Source organism: Platalea leucorodia (assembly GCF_965183815.1).
Source record: "Platalea leucorodia genome assembly, chromosome: 3".
NCBI lineage: Eukaryota > Metazoa > Chordata > Aves > Pelecaniformes > Threskiornithidae > Platalea > Platalea leucorodia.
Window position 1 is genome coordinate 56,432,981 of NC_138825.1, and position 21,268 is coordinate 56,454,248.

General features: G+C 42.8%; 1 protein-coding gene and 1 long non-coding RNA gene across 3 annotated transcripts in view; one reads left to right on the forward strand and one right to left on the reverse strand.

Annotated features, from left to right (window-relative positions):
• Positions 1-338: 338 nt before the first annotated feature.
• On the reverse strand, positions 339-6,100 carry LOC309587267. The gene is made up of 4 exons (XR_014227537.1): positions 6,011-6,100; positions 4,416-4,573; positions 4,071-4,225; positions 339-2,304 (listed from the first exon to the last, which is right to left on the reverse strand). It is a non-coding gene; the product is annotated as an uncharacterized lncRNA (long non-coding RNA).
• Positions 5,828-21,268, forward strand: part of PCMT1 (protein-L-isoaspartate (D-aspartate) O-methyltransferase) — a gene marked incomplete at its 5' end in the record, with an annotated part of 35,170 nt that continues 19,729 nt past the window's right edge. For both annotated transcript variants that reach the window (XM_082305284.1, XM_082305283.1), the window contains 3 exons: positions 5,828-6,089; positions 18,412-18,516; positions 19,741-19,772. In XM_082305284.1, the coding sequence (XP_082161410.1) occupies positions 5,828-6,089; positions 18,412-18,516; positions 19,741-19,772 (399 nt within the window). The remainder of the gene's footprint in view (positions 6,090-18,411; positions 18,517-19,740; positions 19,773-21,268) is intronic.

The window sequence follows — 21,268 nt, forward strand, 5'->3', positions numbered from 1 at the left end:
AGGCGTCATTTGCAGAATCGGGTCCGGGAGAGGAAGAAATAAAGCACTGAATCTACCCGTGCGCTTACCTGTCTGCCCAGCTGGGCCGTCTGCCCCCGGAGCGTTACGCGTCTGGAGCATCTTTTTCTCAAAAATCAATGACTTTTACAGCAACTGATTGTCTCTGGTCTAGATTTGCTTTTAAATATCTGCCAGTCATGCTCTCCTCCCTCTGTCAGATTCCCACCGGTACAGAAGTACAACGATAATTTTTTTGTCCCCAATAGCATGTTAAATCAAACAAGAGCACGCATGTACTTCCTTCATCGTATTTCACTTCAGACCTAACAACTGTGCAATAAAAAGTTCAGAGGTTAGTTGTAAAACGAGCTAACGGCTGACACAGCTACGTTGTCATTTTAGAGGACAGGACTATCTGTCCAGTCACTGCAGTGCAGCAAGGGACTTTCTCACAAGCACCTTCCTGCTTTTTCAGCCTGATTTTCTGCTGCATTTGTTTGAAAGCTGCCACTGCCAGCTCTCTGAGGTTCTGTCAGGTGGACTCAGCAGCATCAGCAGCAGTGGCTTGGGCAAACTTTCCCCTGTGTTATTGCACTTTGCCTGCCAAAGCCATCGGTCAGATTTTTACTATACAGCATTCTCGAGTTCCTCATCAAGTCTGCCGTGCCATTTTGTAATCCTTCAGATGTGATACCAAATCGGTGATATTTTACATGCTTTATGCATCATTTGAACTTCAATTGTGAGGAACTTTTTTTTTTTCATAACCATGTACAGCAGAATCCAACATATTAAAAAAGCTGGATGCTATTGTAGTCTGCCATACTGCAAGCTTAAGCCAGCACGCCGCAGTAGCATTATTATTGTACAGTAGCCAATACCTCTGGTGCCCTGTATTAAGCTGCTAACAGCAATCCTGCAAGTCACTGTCAACTCCAAGGGTATTTTCAGCTAATTCTCATAACACGTGTGAGAAAGGTCAATAGGCAGCCTCAGAATACAGCTACAGACCAGATAGCTAGAAGTGGAAGAGATAACACTTCGGGATTATTGAAATGTTTTATTAGGCAAATATTTTTGTTGGTTACTTTGTGATTTCTGTGTGTATTTTTTCTCTTGTGCTCTTGGATGGTTTCTTTCTTTGCTCAGGATTGCTCATTCAAAAGCATTTTGGAAGTATTAAGGAGAGTAGGTTGGACATAGAGGCTTATTTTCGTTAAGAGGGAAAGAAGAATCACAATTTTTCTTCCCTGTCTTACACTTTTTTTAAGAAAATGTTGGCAGCATGTTATGTGATGGAGGTGAGAGCTGTGATGAATTTAGGGTTGCTCTGTAAACCTTTAAATATATTCTCTGTGTTTGATCACTATGAGTACTGTGTTAGTATGTTGTTTTAGCATAATAGCAGATTTAAATAAACAAATAAAAGGAGGAAACAAACACTGGGAGGAAATATGCCTCATCAAGTATTTCTGAGGTTGTCAAAAAGGACCTTAAATCTAGACAAAGCTGACTCTGGGCATTGGGTCCAAACATATTAGCTGAGACAACAAGGAGCATCTATGGATCATCCTTAAACGTGGCTAAAGCTAGGAGTGTGAGTGAAAGGGAAGAAAACTGAAAGCAGGCCTCTCTCTCTGCCAGAGGTTAGAGGCCCTGGGAATAAAGGCACTTACTAGATCAGTGGAGGTACTAGGGCAGGATAAGGCTAATTCTGAACCCTATTTGCTTATAATCTGCTTTCCTCCCATTATCATTCAACAGTGTTTTCAGAAAGTTATTTGGAGACACCATATTTACTGCTGGTCATAACTCCTGGAGTTCTGCCCAGTTCCATCTCTTGAACAAGCGCAGTCGCTAGGCAGGGTACTGCAGAGCAGATTTAAGAGCAGAGTGCCAGGGGCCTGGGTGCATTCGTAAGCCTTACTTGCCCTCACCTGGGGCTCCCACCTGGGCTGGGGCACCTGCTCCTGGCCTGAGCTGTGTTGTAGGAGGGCCTGTGCCCAGCCACATCACTGACTTGGTGACCGGCTTGACTTGGGGCCTGAGTTGTCCCTTTGCTTTTGCTTGATGGCAAAACCATTACCGTCCCCAGCCCTGCTCTGCTTGCCTTGCTCGGACACCATGGGATGGCGTCCTGCTGTGTGGCATCGTCGTCCCTGGCTCCAGGCTCACCTTCTCTTAAGGGGGCGTCCTGCTGCTCCCAAGCACGGAGAGTCACTGATGTGCCTGGGTCCTTCTCACCTCCTCTTTGAGTGCAGGGCTAGGAAAAGAGGGATGCCGAGTTCAAAATAATGTGAGCTTCTGAAATGGAAATACAAAATGAAGGTACACACCAAACTGGCTTGAGATTACTGGAAAAGAAATGAGATGAAAGAGAGTGATTAAGTTAAAAACAGAATGGAGGCAGGGAGAGGAGTAACTGTAGGTGTAGAAGCCAATTAGTGTGGGGTTTGGGACATAACTGCGGAAATGTTCAGCAGGAACATTTCACAAGGCAATTTCTGCTTGTGGTATGTACATGCAGAAGCAGATGGGATCAGACAGTGATGATCAACTTTTCATATGCTTTTTAAATTCAAAGAACTTAAAAAATCTAATGGGTTCATGAGGTGGGAGGGAAGGGATGAAACAGAAATAGTAGCATGGAGGGGTTTATATATAAATGTATGTAAGTACTGCTAAGGGACTGAGATGTGGGTGAATGTGCAGAAAAGAAGAGAGATCCGACATGCTTAAAATTAGTGGGATCTCCATGTCAGAACAATCAAGTGATGGCCCACTCTGGCTGCGGGCATTCCCGTGCCTCTTCCCTAATAGGGCTGTCCATGCATCAGGTCCCTGGAGGGCCTAGGGAGATGGCTGTACCTGTAGAAGATGGAGGTGCATGCAACTGACAGTGGGCATCCAGGGACCAAGATGCTCACGCTGGTTTGGACAAGTGAGGGGGAAGTGGATACAGGAATGCTGAGTGTCAGAGCAGATGGAGAGGTTCCACGTGAATGCTGATGGCCAGAAAACATATTTTTTTTTAATTTCTGCTTGTCTTTTACTCTAGTGTAGAATGTTTATGTTCCTTTTAGTTTTATCTTAATGGATATGCTCTTAATAAGTTTACAAAATGGACTCATGGCCTGGGGTTATACAGCAGAAAGAGCTAGGGACCCTCATGTTTGTTTACTGCACAAATGGGTGCATCCTGCCGCTATTGGTGCATGTTAGTTTCTCAGCGCCCTTTGAGGCAACTTGGCTTGTCTTAAAGCTCCTGGAAACTTGCAGAGCCAAATGCTGTTTCCTTCACACATGCCTGGTATCCATCCAAGACACCCCAGATATCGCTTAGGAAGGCTCACACTTATGTTCTTGTCATTCTCTGAATAGTCGTGCCAAGAACGTAGCCAAGAGATGGACAATAGGTACATTCAGTCCAAAAGTGCCTGGGCAAGTCTGCAAGTTCCTAGGAGATAAAGGTGGGCTCTTTCTCTGTGCTCTGTGACAAGCTTAACCCTAATTCAAGCTGGTGCTGGTAAGCAGCTTCAGTTTGTATGTAAATGGTTTCTCTTGTGTTTCTGGTCTCCCAAGGGGGTAAGTATCCCTGGAATGCTTTTAAACATGGGCCAGCTAGTTTCTTGCCAACAACCTCTCTATGTGAAAGCAATGCAGTTTGCTTGCATCTGACAACAAAAATTTGTCTTTTGCATTTAAAACAATGAAGTATTTTTGTGTGTGTATTTTTACAATGTCTGTCTGTTCTCTGCATTTGCTGCCCTTTGGGAATTCCTCTAACTCTACGGCTTCTTTCCTTCTCTCCCAGCCCACTGGTTACAACAGGGAGACCTTTTATATTCTGGGACAGGCTGGGAGTCTCTCACGGACCATCGAGCGGTTGCCAGATCATGCTTAGGAGAAGTTAAATGGAGAATACAGAATGAAGCAGCGGATCTGTCTCCAGGATTAAAGGAACCAGATGGGAAAGGTCTGGGAATTCTATGGATGGGACCCGGTGTACGCATTGGGCAACTACCAGATTTGCCCTGGATTGACTGCTCGCCAGAAAAGCAGATTCCCACCTTCACCTCATTTTCTTCACCTGATCCAGCAATGACAGGATGGAGTATATGTGTTGCGTGGAACTGGAACAGGCTCATCCCTCCCAGGATGGGTTCTCGCACAGAAGACGATGTTATCTGTGTCTCCCATGGTGGTATGTTAGGCTGTGTGTGTCCTGGTATCAGGAACGCGTTTAAGAAACAATATGATATTTGAATTTATATCTGCTGGATGATACCTTGTTTCCTCTGACGTTTATACAGCGTACTATTGGTAGGGCCTATCTATTCATAGTCATGTATCACTACTCTCACGTTTCAAAAGAACTGAAACCCGTGCTGCCTGGTACCAAGCAGACGCCGTACCTGCCCCGTTGCGCCTGGTGAAGAGGGAACGCGGTAGCGCTGCAGTCCCGGGCGCGTGGAAGCTCCTTCACAGGGACCAGAAGGGGGCACAAATGCAAAAGTCACCGCGCCGGCGGTGGGTTCCCCGAAATCGTCTGCAACAACGGAGTTCGCTTTCCCTTAAAAACAATAGAAACACGTATAAATAACAGGTGGCAAATGAATATCGGTGGCAAAATTAATCATTAAGGAGTACCCAGGAATACCACATCACCGTAGGAAATTAATTCTGTGGTTTTCCGCATTATGCCTGTAGGCTGCGGGAGGAACCGGAGGTGCTACTTTTCCCTTAAGATTGCTACTTCATCGTGTGCCTGCGCTGGGACAGGGTAAAGGCCACATCGGAAGTACCAATTTGGCGTTTATTAAATTCTGAGTTACTGATTTTATGACGCAGACACCTTTCAAAAGGAATTTTACTTTGTAACTTTGTCCTGCAACAGCATGGCGCCAGGAACGGACCGCTGGTGCTCTCGCAGCGTTGAGCCACGCAGGCGGGTGCCAACTCCCGCAGCCTCCCATCCCTCCCTGTTCCCGGTGCCCGGTCCCACTTCCCCGCCCCCGGCAGCCCACGGCCACCGCCACCGCCACCGCCGCCACCGCCGCCGCCTCACCCCCCGCCGCGACTCCCGCCTCGGGGGCCGCTCCCGCCCCAGCTGACCAATGGCAGCCTCCAACACGTAGGCCTGGCCCGCGCGGGCTGGCCGCGGCCAATAGGCGCGCCCCATGCAAAACGCCGCGCCGCGGGACGGCGATAATTGGCTCCGTCGCAAGGGCGGCGGGGCGCGCGCTGGGCCCCTGTGCGGGGCTGGCGGCCGCGCCGCCGTGACTGGCAGGACCGGGCCGGGCCGGGCCCGCGCCCGCCGCCCCCCTTCCTCCCTACGCGGCCTGTGCCGGCTCCTGTCGCGAGTGGCCAAAACCGGGGGGAGTACCGGCGTCCCGTTTCGCTGGCTCATTCATTAACGGAGCTCTTAGGCTCACAGACCCGTCCCGACGCCCGCGGCCCTGCAACCAAACCCGCGAACCGGGAGCAGCCCCTGAGCCCGCGCCACCGGCGCCGCAGGCTGCAGCCGTGTGTGGGGGGCGGGGTCGGGCCCCGGGCCCGGGCGGCTGGGCTCCGGAGGGCGCTGCCGGCACCGGGGCTCGGGCCACCCACGTGCTCCCGCGGCCCGACCGCGCTCCCCTCCGCCCGCAGCCCCCAGACCCCGGCGGGGCGGGAGGGGGCCGGCCCCTGACGGACGGCGGCAGAGCGGCCCCGCTCCCCCCCGCGCGGGGATCTCCCCACGCGCGCCCCCGGGGGCGACGGGCGCGCATGCGCGGGGGGGGGTGGGGGGGGCAGCGCGGGCCGGCGGCGGAGCGGCGGCGGCCGGAGAATGTCGGGCGCGCGGGGCGGTGGGCGCGTGGCCCCTCCCCCCGGCGGGCGCGCGGCAGCCGCAGCGGCGGCGGCGGGGGGGGGAGGAGGCGGCGAGGAGGCGGCGCCTGTGTCGGCGCTGGAGGTTGTGTCCTTCCTGGGGAAGCTGCTGTGCGCAGTCGCGGCGCTGAAGGCGGCTCTGTACCTGCTCCGCAGGGTCTGTCTGGCGATGGCCTGGAAGTCGGGAGGCGCCAGCCACTCCGAGCTCATCCACAACCTCCGCAGTGAGTCCGGGGCGGGGGCCGGGCCCCTCTCGCCTCAGCCGCGGGGGGGCCGTTACCGGCCGCGCGCGCTTCGCCTTCCCGCGGCGCCCGCCCCGCCGCCAACTGTCAAGGAGCAGCGCCGGCGGGGGGAGGAGGCGAAGGCGGCGCCCAGCCGGGGGGTGTGCGTCTGGGCGTCCGTCCGGGTCCCTCCCGGGAGGGCGCGGCGAGCGCCGCCGCCGTCCCGCAGCCGGGCGGAGGGCGGCGGCCGCTGGCGCAGGGCGGGCCCGGGCTGTTGTTGCGGGAGGAGATGCGGCGGGAGGGGCGGCGCCGGCGGCGGTCCCGAAGGGGAAGCGCTGTGCGGCGGCTGTGGCTGTTGTCAGCCCGCCGCCTCCCCCCCCCCCCCGCCCCGCCCGGCCCCGTTCCCGCCGCCTCGTCCCCGCCTGCCCGTTGTGCGAGCTGAGGCGGGGCCGCGGCGGCAGCCCCGGAGGGCCCGTGATCCTCCGCACGCACCGGGCTCGGCGTCCCTCTGGCTTCGCTCCGGCCGCCTCTGGCGGGCGGCGGGGAGCGGCGCCCGCAGGCCCCTCGCAGGGCGGGCCGGCGGAACGGCGGGGCCGGCGGGCGCGCGGCCACCGGCCTTCGGCCTTTCGGGCCCCGGCTAAGCGCAGCGGGGGCTGCCCGGGTTGGGGAGGGGCGCCGAAGAGGCCGAGGTTGCTCGCGCTGGGTGAAGGGGGCGTGTGGCAGCAGGCCGCTCGTGCGGTCCGAAATGCTGGCTGTTGGCCCCGGCCCCGAGCTGCTCCTTTCGAAGAGGTGGGCTAGGGCCGCTGGGAGAGGAGAGGAGAGGAGCTGCCGAGGTCACAGGCTCACGCTGTCGCCGAGCTTTCCGGTGACTGCCCGGGACTTGGCGTTCCTTGGCCTCACCGACGGCTTGTGCTGTCCCCGTGGTGCGTGTGGAAGGTGTTGGGCGGGTGCTCTCCACTGATGCGCTTCGGTACAAGTCTGCGGGGCCATTTACATGTGATCCCCGCTGAGAGGACAGCGGGATAACACCTTCCCCCTTCAGAGCTTCCATTTTTCATATTAGCCTCAGATTAATCTGTATTAGATACACTTGTAGCATCTCGTTTCTTTGCTCCTGGTCTTTCCCTTCCTCTCCTCAAGTCCGTGTCCTAGACACAAAAGGATGTAGATTTGGAGCCTGTATTATGGCAGTTGTCTCCTATTTTAGTGATGCTGCAAGACCACAGGCAACTTCACCTGTTTGGCCTCCTCATTATTTTGGAGACATAAGAGAATCATCCTTTTTGTTTTCTCCAGTCAGTTTATGTTAGATCCTCTGATCCTGTGGTCTTTTCCAGTATTGTCTTTTTCGCCACTCTTTTGAGAACTCTTCCATCCAGTAGAGCAATATATGCCAAAGTGACTTTCAGTTTCAATGTAAAAACTGCCTATTTAACAAGTAGATAACTTCTCTAGTTACGAGAGTTGCAGTGCATTTTTTGTTTTGTTTGCAACTGTAGGGGCTAGAAATACTGTTTTAGTGGAATTCTGTTCCCTTACACAGCAGGGGAAAACTTTCTGACGTAGAAATGAATGTCAAGCTACAAAATATATCCAAGAAGTGATTATTGCCGGAATTGTCTATGGCTCTGAGAACCTGAAGACAAAACTGGTTTCTTTGTTGAAGAAAACAATGACAGTTTTTTTCAACATATGGAAACTGTTTAGGGCTTTGCAAATAATCATAATAATGAAAAAGCTAAAAACCATTATGGTTAGCACAGAACAATACTAGTACAGGAAGAGGAAAGTAAACTAGAAGTGTTTAATATTGTAATCTCAAAATATACAGTGATGGTAATTACCTGGAAAATTGCAATCTGTGATTTCCCCCTCTCTGTTTTGCATATGTATGCCAAAATATTTTGAGGGATGTTGAATAGTGGCTTGGAAATAAAATGTTGTGTAGGCACAGAGGCTTTTGATCTTGCAGCAAGAGCCTGTTGTTGACCTCAGTGGGACTCCAGTGATGGCGTAGGGCTTTATCAGTGCAGAGCAGTTGCAGGATTGAGACCATAACTTTTAAATAAGAGTTCTACAGGTAAGATGATACCTTGTTGCTAAAGTTGGGATCAAGTTTAGAAGAAAGTACTGTTTTAGATGATATGTAATTCTCTCAGATATATTTTTAACAAACTTAAAAATCATTGGTTACAGAAAGACTAAAAAGTTCTAGAGAATTCCTTTAGAGTAGTAGATCCCTCAATGTATTTAACTTTTTTTTCCCTCTAAAAACAGCTAAGTAGCATACCATTTCTAGCATTTTTATGCGCAAAGTAAGAATGCAAGGCAGATGAGGTTAATTTGACGTTGTCTGAGTGTTTATCTTGTGTGTAACTTAGTAACTGTGTAATTTGCATACTTAAAATAAAGGAAATAATGCGGGTTGTAGTGACACAGTACGTTTTCTTCTGCAGCAAAGCCTGGTTGAGAGGTTCTTGCTCCTGCCCTTACACCACAAGTCTTCTTTTCACTGTGCTTATAGAACTGCTTGTGAGGGAGGCTGTGTTGTAAGACTGGGTCACTTTCTCATTACTCCCCTTGTGAAACACCGAGGTTTAAACTCCTCAGTATCTGTAAGCTGTTGTACTATGGTGGTTAGAGAAGCGGTGAACTTCGTTATGGGTGTAAGTGGGCTGGGGAGAATGGGAGCTTCTTAAACTGGTTTTGCTTCCAAATAAAAACATCAGTGGAAAACTCCTGTCGACTACGTATTCTAATCCTTTAAAACAGCTATAAAGATTATTCTTCATTATAAGGTGTTACTGACAGTTACTAACACCTCTATTTTGTGGCAATAAAGTGCTCTAATTTCATGAAACTGTATTAACGTATGTTCGTTGCTCATTTCACTGTTGCTTTAACTATAGAATTAACTTTTCTATAAAGGTAACAATCATTGTGTTAGAGCAGTGGTATGTACTTTTGTGTATTTGCATGCAGATTTAGACAGGTATTCTTTACAAGTCTTATCTTCGCTTTCGTGTCGTAAAAGGGACAAACTAATGAAGGGAGCCCTGGAACTCTGCATATTTTTCAGTGCATGCTTAGAGACAAGTGACTGAAGGAGGTTGCATGACTTTTTGTTTTGTTGTTTTGATTTTTAGCTGCCTGTTGCATTGTAAACATGTTCTTGCACAGTTAATTTGAGGCATCGTAGATGCACAATTTGTGACATACACAAAATAAACTTGCTTAAAATGCGCTCTGTCTTTCGCAACAAAAATGTGGTCCTTGAATGTGCTGTTTCCATGAGGTGTTCAGTTGCTTTGTTCTCCAGTGGTTCTCAAAACTACTTCTCATTTTAAACAACGCCTTTTTTTTCTCTGAACGCTCAATTCTTCCAGCGTTAGAGCTATTTAAAAAAATATTTTTCATCTTTACAGAGTAATTATTTCAATCTTCACTTCTTCCTAAATGAAAATAGTTGAACACGTGCCTTCAAACTTGAGCAGACTTTCCCCCTAAAATATTTAAATGAAGATCTTTTACCAGATGACACTTCTAGGAAACTATCTAAATGTAGGTTACTGCAGGGTTAGAAATCATGCTAAACGTAGAAATAATTGACTATGTTTAAATATATAACTGTGACTGGAGTTTTTTTGTTATAACTTACTGTATAGGGATTCTGAGAAAGCAGGAAAAGACTGGGTAATTGATGACTTATTTACTGTTACCTTGCTTGGTTGAAGATCTTTGGATTCTAAATCTGGATCTTTTTTCCCCCTCTCTTTATCTTCAGTTATCCACCTTTCTCTTCTCTCACTATTGAGTCATTTGGATCTCCTTCTGTCTTTCATATTTGGGCTCTTGCTGAGTCCTGTTACTTTACACACCAACATCTTAAAAATCAGCTTTTCTTCCCTACCTGCAGAACTGAAAAATTGGTCCCTGTCCAATTCACAGTCCATCAAAGTTAATTAAGTTTCCTTATCATACCTCTCTTTCTCTCCTCCAATCAATATGGTGTGCTGCCATATGATAATCTTCCTTTCCTTATTTCTCTGATAATGTTGTGGCAATGGTGTTATAACCACATATACATGCTTTTGAATCCACATTTCCAGGTGAAGGTGAATTAACTCGACTGTGGCTAAAGTGCTGCATAATGTTGTTAACCATCTGTGGGCTTGTTTCCTGCTACACTCTTTCCTCTTCCGATAAACTTTTATCACAAAAGTTAGCAACTGTAATTGACGAGATACCACAAATTCCATAGAATTTCGTGCCTCACTTGAGACCAGATTCCTAATTTTTCGGTGTGAATGGTTTTCCAAATCAGTATATATTCAAATATTGTCAGGCTTTGCAGATTCTATTCTTAGACATGCTAAAGGTATTTCTCTGAGCATTTCATTATTTAGATGTTGAATAATTAAAAATGACATCTTGGCAAGTTTCATCATAGTGAAGGCTTATCTACAATGAATCTGCACCTTTGTTGCAGGTTTCTAATTGCTGAGGACAAATCTCCTTGGGAACTGCCATGAATGTGAAGGCATTGAATATGGCATTGCTAAGCCTAAGCTAGGTTCAGCAAGGACTAAACATTGCTTTTGTTTTGTTTTTTCACCTGCCATGTCATCTTCCTTGGTTTATCCAAATCTTTTCTACATCTGGCTAATTTTGCTCAAGGAAGAGTAATGTAACTTGGATGAACATGAAGAAGGGAAATGGCAATGGAAAACTAGACCAATAAAAACCACTTAACCCAAATTTAAGACCTCCACTGTACAAGCAGTTATGCTGCCTGTTGTGTGCATTCAGCGAACACACTTCCCTTCAATGTATATGTTGTATTGAGGCTTGAGTGACTAAGCATTGTAATCCATGGCTGAATAGTGAAACAGTTGAAAATGGAACCTTTTTTTTTTTTTAATTAAAAATTAATACATCCACTGATACGTTAGTTTTAAGAATACCTAAAATTCCTTAAATTTAGGTAATGTCTCAGGTAGCATAGAGTTGAAATCTGTGATGCTATATTTTGGAGCACTGAGGGCTTTTTTTATTATTTTGTTAGCAAGTCATTTGAATAATTGCCTAAAAAAGTTGCCACAAGACTTTTTTTTTTTATTAGTGATTTAAGTATTTTTTTAGTGATTTGCCCATGGCAGTGAAGTGTTTTGAAGGAATTTCTACACCCTTGACCTCCTAAGAGGGAGGCCTTCACGTAAATCAAGACAACTTAACATCCCAGAAAATAAGAAATGTTAACAGAACGGAAAAATAATTTTAAAAACATTCATCACATTTTATCTGTGTGTAAATTAATATTGTGTTCTTAACTGGTTCTTTGTTGTTGGCATGGTTTTTTTTCCCCGTAGTGTTAGGCAAGGTGTTGATGTAACGTTAAAAACATCCCAGTTCTTTCTCACAACAACCCCAAAATTCAGTGCAACAAAGTCCATGTCCTCAGTTGTCCAGGAAAAAAAAGAGAGCATGTTTATGGCTGCTTATTTATATCACAACACTTTATAATCAGTTATTTTAATTTAAAAATGTTTACTTCTTTTGCTTGATTGAAGATTTTTTTTTTTTGTCTCTGGTTGGGTTTAGTGGCATAATACTATTTTTTCTGGTAGCCTGAAGCTGCCTAATAATCCATAGTAAAATGGAAATAATTTTGCAAATCTGTCCCTGACAGGTGATTACCGTTGCTTGTGGGCATGTTAAAAAGAGGGAATCGTCTAAGTTTTAGTTTCAATATAACTCCAAGCTTTTCTTTTAATGCTACTGTTTTCTTTCATCCTGGTGTAGTACTAAGAGCTATTAGTAAGCTTGGAAAGAAATGCATAATGTTTGTGTTCTTTTGAATGATTGTTTCTGTGAATATAATACCTCAGTCGTGTTTGTTAGTGTTATGACAACACTTTTTTTCAGTAAAAATTTTTCTTAAGACTGCTACAAGATGAGGTTCATTTTATTCATGTTTTTAATTTTGATTTAAATTACTAAATTTTGGCAAAAACAGAGTAAACTCTTTCAGAGCTTGGGACCCGTAAATTTTTGGAATGACATCTCTTCTGCACTGGTTGACTTGCAAGTTATGTTTTAAGACTTCAGAACCTGAATACTGCAACATTGGACGTGTGCACAAAACAGTTTTAAATGCTTGCACTGTCGAAATCTAAAAGAGATGGTCAGATAAATATAACTTTAAAAATTCTTCTTTATTTCTGCTAGTATGACAGCTTTGTGTCATTTTGTCCTAGGAGTCAGGGTCACGTTTTGCTGATCTTTTGATCTTCCTCAGCTTTTGCATAGTACTAGTGCCTGTTTTAATGAAACCACCTTCATAACAGATTGTTCATGTGCTCGGGCTGCTGGTCTTGACAGCATTGGCTTTTCTGAAAACAGATGAGCAAGTGGTTGCGTGGAATCTGCTCAGTAAGGTGTAAGATGTGCAGCATCTGCCTTTCTTTTAAAGATCTGCTAAAGCTATTGAAGTAGCCTTGCCTCAAGCCTTACTGTGAGGAGAGTTGCTTATCTATCTCCTATCCAGCTAAGTTTATCTTAACCTCTGCAACAGTTTTTAGTCATTACTGATAGTTGTTGCTGCTTTGTATTGAACTCTTCAGTTTTGACACTCCATGTGATTTGTAAGTGAAGTTCAGCCTTCTCAAATGTAGAGGGATCAAGGTGTGCTAAGAGGTGAAGGGTCCCTCATCTGCACACAGGCGTGAAAGTTTATTGAAAAGTGCAACTCTGTGTTCTGGTGGGCTGAACCCAACCTTAAAAGTCACTTTCTTCTTTCATGTACTCCCAAAAGTTTCTTCACTCAGCTGCTGATACAGATTTAGACAAAGTCAACATAACCATTTTGATAAATATGAGTACATTATAGATGGCTTTTGTGATAAACATACGCACTGCAGGACTATGAGCAAAGCACTAGCATGCCTTTCCCCACCCCCAGAGAAGAAGATGGTTAATACCAACTTTGCAACATTGGCCTACAGTATACAGCTGTGGTTAAATATGTCTAAATTAGTCATCTGCAGACTCTTAAATCCATGAAAATGAATAGAGAGCTCATCCATTATACCAGAATGCACAGGTTGTTTTTGAAGGTGATTGTTATTAAATAGGGAATGAACACTCCCATAAAGTAGAAGTGAAATTTTGGAGGGTAAGTTTGTATTTAACTGAGCCTTGAGGCTGTGTACTAGTTTGTTGTGTTGAACCTAGCTTTTGGTTCCCATGTGGTTTTACCTCTGCGTGTTTTGAGTAGCATTTACATGCTAATTTAATATTTTTAAAAATATTTTATTTTTGGTTTCTGCCTCTGGGATTTTCATGGGATTTGATCTTTGTTTACTTTCTGGACTCTAAGATTAGTTCTGATGGACCCTTACTTTCATCAGTCTTTCTGTCATCGTGTCTCTGAATGACAGACTGTCAGCTGATTCTTTCCAGTTAGCTGTATGTAGCATTCTGTTTGAATCATGTATTATTGTGAATCCAAATCATAGTGATAACAGACATGCAGCTAAATGTTTGGGGCAGATACTCTTAAATTATCAGCAAAGCACAAGAGGCTTGTATGTATGAGCAGTTTAAAAAACACTTGTTTGCAAACACCTACTTTCAGTTTCTTTAGCACAAAGAGCTTTGTATGTTTTGAGGTCAGTGTCCTTTATTGGATCTTGGGATGCTGATCCATCACTTCTTGTCCAAAGTGCTTTCTTTGTGTTCATGGTTTACAGTGAAATCTTCCTATGCTCATTACTTAAATAAAATTCTATTAACTGAATTGCTTTCTTTCCCATCTTTTTTTCTTCCTCTCCCCACACAAAAAGACCCTGACCTTAAAAACATCAGTTGATCAGCTGCTTAAAACCAACTAACTTGACATTGCTTGAAAATCAAGATACGGTTCTATTCCAACCCACTTTCCTCTTGAAAGTTGCTGGCTGGTTTGCGTGGGTCAGATGGAGACATCTGGAAATTGTTATTTGTCATTTGAGTAATTTTAATCTACTTGATTTCATCTTTGGTAGTATGGAGCTGTATGCATTTTGCATCATGTTTTAAGACCCCTGTATGATTTAAAAATATCACTGTTCTGCTGCAAAGTCACCTTCATAAGTGAAGTACTCTGCAGTGGTTATGGAGAAAGTAACCCGGGGAGAAACTGAACTATGTGGATGCTGGAATAGTCCCACAGTGAATGGTTCGGGGATCTGCACAAGCATTTTGTTTATGTAAAGCCAGCAGCAGGAGGTGTTTGAGTAGCTGTTTATAGTTTGTATAGTAAGCTTGTGTGCTGGATTTTATCATGTGGCAATGAGACATCCTTTTTCTGATCTAGAAGCTAGTGGTGGTGTAAATGTTGACTGCTAGTATTTTATGGTTTGGTTGGAAGCTTGTTTGATCAACAGTCAGGATACCATCAGTGATGTAAGCAGTTCTTTGAAAGATAAGCACTTCAGTAATGCATCTGTTGCTAAATAAGAAGATAAGTTGTTTACTTGTTGCAAGACCATGGTGTCTTTCCAGACTTTTAGCTCTTTTTTCCTCTCTCTCTGACAGCCAACTGCCCAGTTTCCCAGGTTACATTCAACAGTGGTATATTTCCACCTTCAAATCCAAGGACTGCTCTGTGAGCTCTTTTCCTGTTTTCATGGTGTTATTTGTGGAAAAGAAGCAGACCAGAGTGAGTTTTCAAAACATGCTCCAATTATGTCAAGTTGTCATTGCTGCAGCCTCTGCACAGAGTAACTCTTGAACTCTGCAGGCTGTGCTCCACTCTTAAGTGGTTACTTTTCGGCTTCAGCCCTTTGAAGCTTAGGAGTTGTGCTGATGTAACTCTAATAAACAGAGTTTACTTTTGATTTTAAGCTGTAAGCTAGTGTGTTTGTGTATTAGCCTTTGCTTGTAAACGCTTTATAATTTACCATCTGATTTGTTTGCAGTACTCATTATCAGCGTCTTGAAACCCAGCAGTCTCCTCAAGGAGAGTCTTCTGTGTACGTTAGCATTGGAAAGGATAATCAACCTATGTATATTTAATTGTGAATTATTTTCCTGCAATATATAGCTTCCTTTTAAGATCTAGGCAATGTTTTGCATTGGCATTTTATTAATAAATAATTTACTGTTGATTGTCTTGTTTTTTCGGCACTTAGAGATGGCATGAAATTAGAATGTCTTCTTTGCAAAATAAGCTTTTATTATTGGCTTTTTTAGGGGATATACTTGTTTTCTGGACTTCGTTCAGAATCTGATAGAGATTTGTTCTAGACAGAATTAAGATCCTGGCTGTTGGTCATCTTGGGACTGACTGCTGCAGGAAGGAAAGGACTTTCATTGGAGTTCAGTGCTTTGCAGTTGCTGTGTTTCTCTATATTCAACCATGAGACTAAGAAAAATTCTTTTTGTTATCAACACGGAAAAAGATACTACAAAGTCAATATTGACTTTACTATTTAGGGCTTGATTGCTTTTCTTAATTCCTTCCCAAAACTTGTTGTTCGCTCCATTGTATAATAAGCAAATTTGAGAAGCAGGCTTAATCTGTCGGGGGGATAATGTGATGTCCTGTAATTCCACATTCCTAGCTGAGAGGCTGTATTTTCTATGAAGAGGGAGGATTATTCAATAATTGAAGTATGTGGCTGAGCAACAAGATCCAGCTTCTCCCCCTGGTTCTGCTGGGGGCTCTGAGTATGGGTAACTTGCTTAACTTCTTACTTACTGATGAAAAAGGTGACACTAATCAAAGACAGTCCAACAGTGAGCAAAGAGTGTTCGCTGAATGAGAGCATCCTGAATGCTCAGAACTTGTAGACTATTAGTAGCTACTGTTTCCAGGTTTTTTTTGGTCATTTGCCTGTCAGTGTAAGCATCACACTTGATAAAGTTATACGTATGTTGGCTGAAACAAAGTACTTTGCATTGCACAGACATCCCCAGACAATCTCTGCCATTGAGCTCTTATACTCTCATTAAACAAGTTGGGGGAAGAACGGGTAAAATATATAAGTAATAGAATGGAGGCAAAATAAAATTTGTAAATGCTGAGAGGTGAATTTACTTACTGATACTCTAAGGAGAAGGATGACAGGAGCAGATGAGAGAGGTGGCAGGCATGGACTTTTTGTAAAAAGGAGAAATGGATTATGGGTAGCGTGAAGGTAGAGGTTTGGAAGCAGCCTGCAGCCACAGCACTCCAGAGGAAGTCCCCTGAAAACTAGAGGAGGTTTTCGGCCTTACCATAGGGCCCTGCAGTTGCTCTCGCCAGCTGGAAGCTTGATCTGCGTGTTCTCTGCATGGTTTTTTCTGCAAGGCACAGAAGGAAAGAGCAGGTGGCTACCTATAGCTTCTAGCATGTATGCATCTATCTGCACGATACACAATCTCAGGAATAAATCGCTATTTTAGATCTTTCCTGAGTCTTCTCAGCTGCTGCTTTTTGACCTCCCTTCTGCCCCCCAGAACCTTTATCTCTCTGCTCCTGTTATAATCAGCTTTGATTATTCTCCTGCCTCTTTTTTTTTTTTTTTAAGTACATTTATTTTAGAGATACTAATTTCTTGGTAATACCTAATGAGAACTGAACAGAAAATCTTGTTTGTTTGTTTGTTTCTATGCTTTGTTCACAGAACTGATATACAACTAATTCTGAGTGATCAGGGGAAAATGTGTGGGTGTTTTTTTTTGTTTTTTTTTCCCCCCCTTACTATCTTATATTGTCAGTGCCAGTGTGTTAATGGATTGATTTGTTTGTTTTCTTTGGGCTACCATTTTGCTCAGTAAGTAAACTTATGTACTACTGCAAATGCCTGCTGTCTCAGGTTAAAAAACTTGCACTGAAATGAGGAGGTTCCTCTAACTGGAACTGCAGTATACAGTTCTAAATGAAGTCAAAGCACAGGATATGTGTAATGTGTGTGGCCTGTGAGGGGAGCGTATACTTTTTCTGGGATTTATCAGATATAGAAATAAATCTAAGAATTTTTTTTTTTTTAAGAATTGTTCTTTTCCTTAATAATTTGGTAGTGTATTCCTACTGCAGTTCTGTTGGATACTTTGTCTTCAGACCAAAAAGCAAAATGTTTTGGGGGGTTATTTTACTCTGTGAATTCAAGCCTCTCTTATATAGGATAACTAAATCCTGGACACAGGTAGTAGATAAGAAAAAACAAAAGCAAATTCCATTATTGATAAGGGTAGTTGGGAGCACACTGTAAACAGTCAGGGAAGCCTCTGCAGAAGTCAGCCCAGGGCTGGGCAGAGGTGTGTTAGTGTTGGTAGTACTTTAAAAAAACCACTGATGCGACTTCAGTTAGGACAACCTTACAAAAGCTCCTTAATCTGATTTTTATGTTACTGCATTTTGGGTTAGATTTTAAAGGTACTCAACTTACCTATTTTTTTTTCCTTTTAAGTATAATTTTCCAACTAAATCTTCCTTGTTTAAAGTAAGTAGTTCAATGAAGCAATCCATTGTTGAAATTTCAGTATTTTGTAGTTTATACTGTGTCTTTTAATGCAAGTGATTAATTTCTTCCATTTGTTTTCTAGAGTTTTCTGTTACTCATAAATGTCTCTTCAGAACTTTAAAAAAGAATTATCAAGGTTAAAAAAAACTTTAATAAAATTGCGAGGCAAAATGGCTGCACTGCACAGTGCTTCTGACATTTTATATGCATGTGCATTTACATTTTATTTTGAAAAGTGAACAAAGATTTAAAGTGTTTTGATATAAAATCTCTTTGGCCTCAGTCTGCCCCAGCATAAGAATTCTGATTCTGTAGGAGTTTCTTTACAAAAGGATTTTTTTCTTTTGCCAGCACAAAAGAGAAAGAGATCTTGAAAATAAAATACTGAGCAAAGATGCTGCAGCTTCACATTTCTAACGTGCTTTTGTATATTTTTCAATAATTACTCACTTATATAGCGTCTTAAAAACATGAAGTATATCTTGTTTGGTGTGTAGAGTAATATCGGTTTCTTACTGACTATGCTTTCAGGAATATCAAAGGTGTGCATGAAGTTGAGTTTTTCTGGGGGATAGATCTTTGCAAATGGTCTCTACTGTTTCAGAAAAGCATCTGTAACTGCTGGGAAAGTCTTGTTTGAAGTTCACTGGCTTAAGCATTGTTTGATCTATAGACCACAGCTTAAATTCTAGTATGATGAGAGTTAGAGTGTTAGAGAGGGTAAGGTAGTATAATTTCTCACAGCATTAGGAATATATTCATGTATTTCACATGCTCTTGCATTGCAGAAGAGAAACAATGACTTCAATTTTATTTATTTATTTGTTTATTTATAGAAAATGGAATAATCAAATCAGACAAGGTATTTGAAGTAATGCTGGCTACAGACCGTTGCCACTATGCAAAATACAACCCTTATATGGATTCTCCACAGTCTATAGGTAAGAGCATCTTGCAAAAATGATTGTGATTGTTCTAATTTGCATAACTGTGACTGCGTTTGTCATATATGTGTTAAGAATGTGAACATAATTTTTTAAATTTGGAAGCTTGTTTTGTTCTTTATCAGTTTATTCAATACCTTTTAACTAAGTTTCAATTTGTTATGTAATGCAATTGGCATACTTGGATACGTGAAGTAGACATGTTCTTTAGTCAAAATTAATATGCGTAAATATGTATTTATTTTTTAAACCACAGCAATTTGTGGTGCAGTGATGTTTAAATACTTAAAAATCATTTGTATCCAGTTTACATCAGAAACAACCTCTCTCTTTACAGAAATGACTCAGTTAGGATCAATGTGGAGTTTCTTAAACCTTTACATGAGATTTTTTTAATATGAAAATAGGCTTTAAATGGGAAGATCCACTGACAGGGCAGTTGTTTACGACAGTTGTTTCCCATACAGATCCCAGTTTTATCTTTCCAAGGCAGGAGAATGAATTATGCAAATGTACTAATTTCTTTTTTCTTGACACCCCCCACCCCCCCATTAATAGTGGGTGGTGAGAACTATGAATTGTAATGGGATTTTATTATTTGTATAGGGAGATTATTGAATTTTTGCTTTAATAGTGGGTGGTGAGAATTATGAATTGCCTTAGGATTTTATTAGTTTTATAGGAAAATTCAAAAATCTTTTAAGATACATACTCAAAAGCTTATATGTCTCCACAGAAACAAATATAGGTGAGTGTTCATCCATGTTTTCTCATAGGTGTGTGATGTTTGCAAAATAGATGAGGTTATTGTCTCCAGAAGTTCTGTGGTCCCCACCACATCAAACTCAAACTAACAAATCCAGGTTTTTACATAGGGACCGAGTGGAAAAAGGCATTATGTTATTCTGGGAGACATTACTCTTCTGAATTCAGCATACTTGATCAAGCTAAGGCAATATAGTTACAAAATGGAGATGGTAACTGAGATCAAGGATAGAACTTTTTTTTCCTGTCCAGAGTTGACATGGCATACCTGTCAGATGATGTACCTTAACTCACTTCTGAAGTAGAGTACTTATGTAACCATTGGGGGGGTGTGTGTGTAGTGCCCTGAATGAGGGTGACAATTAAGGTACTGCATTTTACAGTCAAGATAATAAAGATCGTAAGGTTGTCGTCTGAATAACGATCAACATGTTCTTCCATTCTCTTGTTTTACAGGTTTCCAAGCAACAATCAGTGCTCCACATATGGTAAGCTTTAAACTTATGTGATTAGTATAGGTGATTTTTACAAACATCCAAATGCTTTTGAAATAAAATATTTATCCTAGCAAATTTAATGAACAGTTGATTGCAGCGATGCTGTTGTGAACTGGCTAGTAGGAGGGCACAGAGAAGATCGAGCCAGACTTTTCTTGGAGGTGCTAGGATGAGGGGTAGCAGACAAAAAAAATGCAACATGGGAAATTCTGATTTGTTTCTAGGGTGAAAAGAAAAAAAATCACATTGAGGGTAGTTAAGCACTGGAACAGGTTTTGCAGATTGTGGAAGTTCTGTTCTTTGATACGCAAGCTGACTGGACAGGGCTCTAAGCAGCCTAATTTAAATTACCCCTGTGTTGAAAGAGGGTTGGACAACAGGATTTCCAGAGATCCTTTCCAGCCTAAATTACTCTGACTCTGCAATTTATAAAAATGCAAGAATTCACGAGTGGATAACAGTGATTTCTGTGGTATGGTATTGCTGTAATGCTTTTAATTCTTTGGACAGGGAAAAAAAAATATTGTACTGAGATGCAGGTTTTTTGCCAAGTGGTTTGAGACCAGGGCATTCATGACTGAGCATTAAGAGGGGATTTCAATGCATAAATCTAGCACAGACATAATTTTTCTGTGTTTCTTTGAGATGGAGGATGAATAGAAGCACATATTTTGTCCTTGCAGTGTTTGGAAAGTGTCAAAACATAGTAAGTCTGCTGCTCTTGACTAAAAAATACCTAGTTGGGTTAGAATTTACCTAGTTATCAATATAAAAAATTGGGGATTTCATATAGAAATATTAATTATTTTAGTCAAGGAAAGATAGAGAAAGAAGTACTGTGGGTAAGTGAGAAAATAAGTATTAATTATGTTTTCAAAATTTTAACTCGCTTAAGTCATTATCCTTGAATTATCCTATGCTTAGCACTAGTAGTATATGAAGTGTTAGAGCAAAAAGAAAATGCATCCTCTAAGCAAATGTTAACAGTAAGTGTTCTAACAATAAATGTTCTAATAATTTCTGTTTTCTGGGTGTGATGGATTAAGCTCTAAGAGCGTTGTAATGGCTATCTCTGAAACATTAAAGAACAAATTGTTTTTTTAGTGTGTGACCTAAGCTTAGTTTGTGTACTAGTCCGCCACGTAGGAAAGCAAAACTGTTCACAAAGTGTGTCTGTAGACTACTACATTTCCTATATGAGCCTGGCTATCTGCCTTTGTTTAAGACAACCTCTTTTTCCTACTGTTTGATTCAGCAAGTGTGCAGGTAATACAAGAGGTAGTTCTAATAGCCATTTTCCTCCAAAGCTGCCTTCTTCCTTACTAGCCTCTGTCCCAACATATTCCAGTGTATAGAGCACAATGATAATCTAAATTCTTTATGGGCCATATACTGCTGGAACAGTAAGAACCACCAGGCCTGAAGAGAATTAAACTGATTTATGGTGTCTCTCCCAATAACTCTATCTAAATTGAGTGTGCTAGAAG